Source organism: Athene cunicularia (assembly GCF_003259725.1).
Source record: "Athene cunicularia isolate RWA chromosome 1 unlocalized genomic scaffold, athCun1 chr1_part1, whole genome shotgun sequence".
Lineage (NCBI taxonomy): Eukaryota > Metazoa > Chordata > Aves > Strigiformes > Strigidae > Athene > Athene cunicularia.
In genome coordinates, this window is record NW_020799091.1 from 125,551,627 (window position 1) to 125,552,865 (window position 1,239).

General features: G+C 49.2%; 1 protein-coding gene across 1 annotated transcript in view; it reads left to right on the forward strand.

Annotated features, from left to right (window-relative positions):
• Positions 1–462: 462 nt before the first annotated feature.
• Positions 463–1,239, forward strand: part of CTC1 (CST telomere replication complex component 1) — a 15,676-nt gene continuing 14,899 nt past the window's right edge. Inside the window, exons 1-2 of the mRNA XM_026847139.1 lie at positions 463–470; positions 822–915. Of these exons, the coding sequence (XP_026702940.1) occupies positions 463–470; positions 822–915 (102 nt within the window). The remainder of the gene's footprint in view (positions 471–821; positions 916–1,239) is intronic.

Consider the following 1,239-nt stretch of genomic DNA (forward strand, 5'->3'; position numbering starts at 1 on the left):
GAGTTTTGTGCATTTTATTGCCAATATTAATATCACATATAGTATCTGAATTACAGAAGAATATGTGGACCACTATTTTTAAGTCAGAATACACTTTTCCAGGTCTCCTAAGTGCTTTGAAATCTGTATGTAAATTGACGGTTTATGTATCCCACGTAGGCCCCAGGATGGTAAGCGATCCACAGTTAAAGTCAAGGTGTAGAGTGCTCCAACTCCACAGATTTAGTTGTGTTGTCCTGCCAGTGCTAGTCTTAACTCTACTACCTTTCCAAAAGCTTACAAGAGAAAAAACTTTCTTAACTCTACTAACGTTTCCAAAAGCTTACAAGAGAAAAAAAAAAACCACAAACTTCTGGAAGAAGGTAACTTTGAGTAGCGTAGTCATAACTTTTTGACAGCAAATTAACAACTAACCTGACATCACAAGTCCAGTGCCATCAAATGCAAGTGCTTGTTAGTAGGATGCTCAGGTATTTAGGGATAAACACTCTGACCATGTAACTTCTATTCCAGAATTTACAACTATGTCATGATGGTAAGTGATGCCACATCCCTATTGTCACAGCTTTATCACGCATCTGCTGATACTGGATGGTCATTCACCTCTAGCAGTCAGGCTATTCGTAAAATGTTCGTATTTCTTTTACAGGTAACTTTTTCACAGGCAAAATTACAATGTACAGCTTAAAAGAAAAAATCTTGATTTAAGATATCCAAGAAGGTCAAAGCTGATTTCCTGCCAGTGGTAAACCCGCTTTTAAACAAACCCCATAGTTTGGGGCATAGGCCGAGCCCGCTAATCTTTGTTTAAATGCCCGCAGAGTGGCAATTGCTACTAACAATTTACTAACAGCAACGCGCCCAGTCCGTCGCTGGCGGTACAACCGCAGGCACCCGACCGCGGAGCGGAACCGGGTGAGTCCGAGGCGACGGGAGCGGAGCCCGGCCCGGGCAGATTTCGTGCCCCCGGTGCCCAGCTACCAGCCGCGCCGCGGGCTCCAGGATATCCTCCGCCATTCCCGTAAATCCAGCCGCTTTTGCCCTGACTCAGGGATAAGGACCGGAAAGGGGTTGGCCGGCGAACCCAGCGCCCGGCGGTGGGCCGGCAGGGAAGGAGGGAGCACCGCCGGCCTCGCCTCAGCGGCCCCGCAGCTCGCTGGGGACGGTAAGTCACGGCGGGGGCTCCGGTCCCGCAGCGGGCGGTTTTGCGGGTTTCCCCCCCCTCCCCCCCGGGGCTGC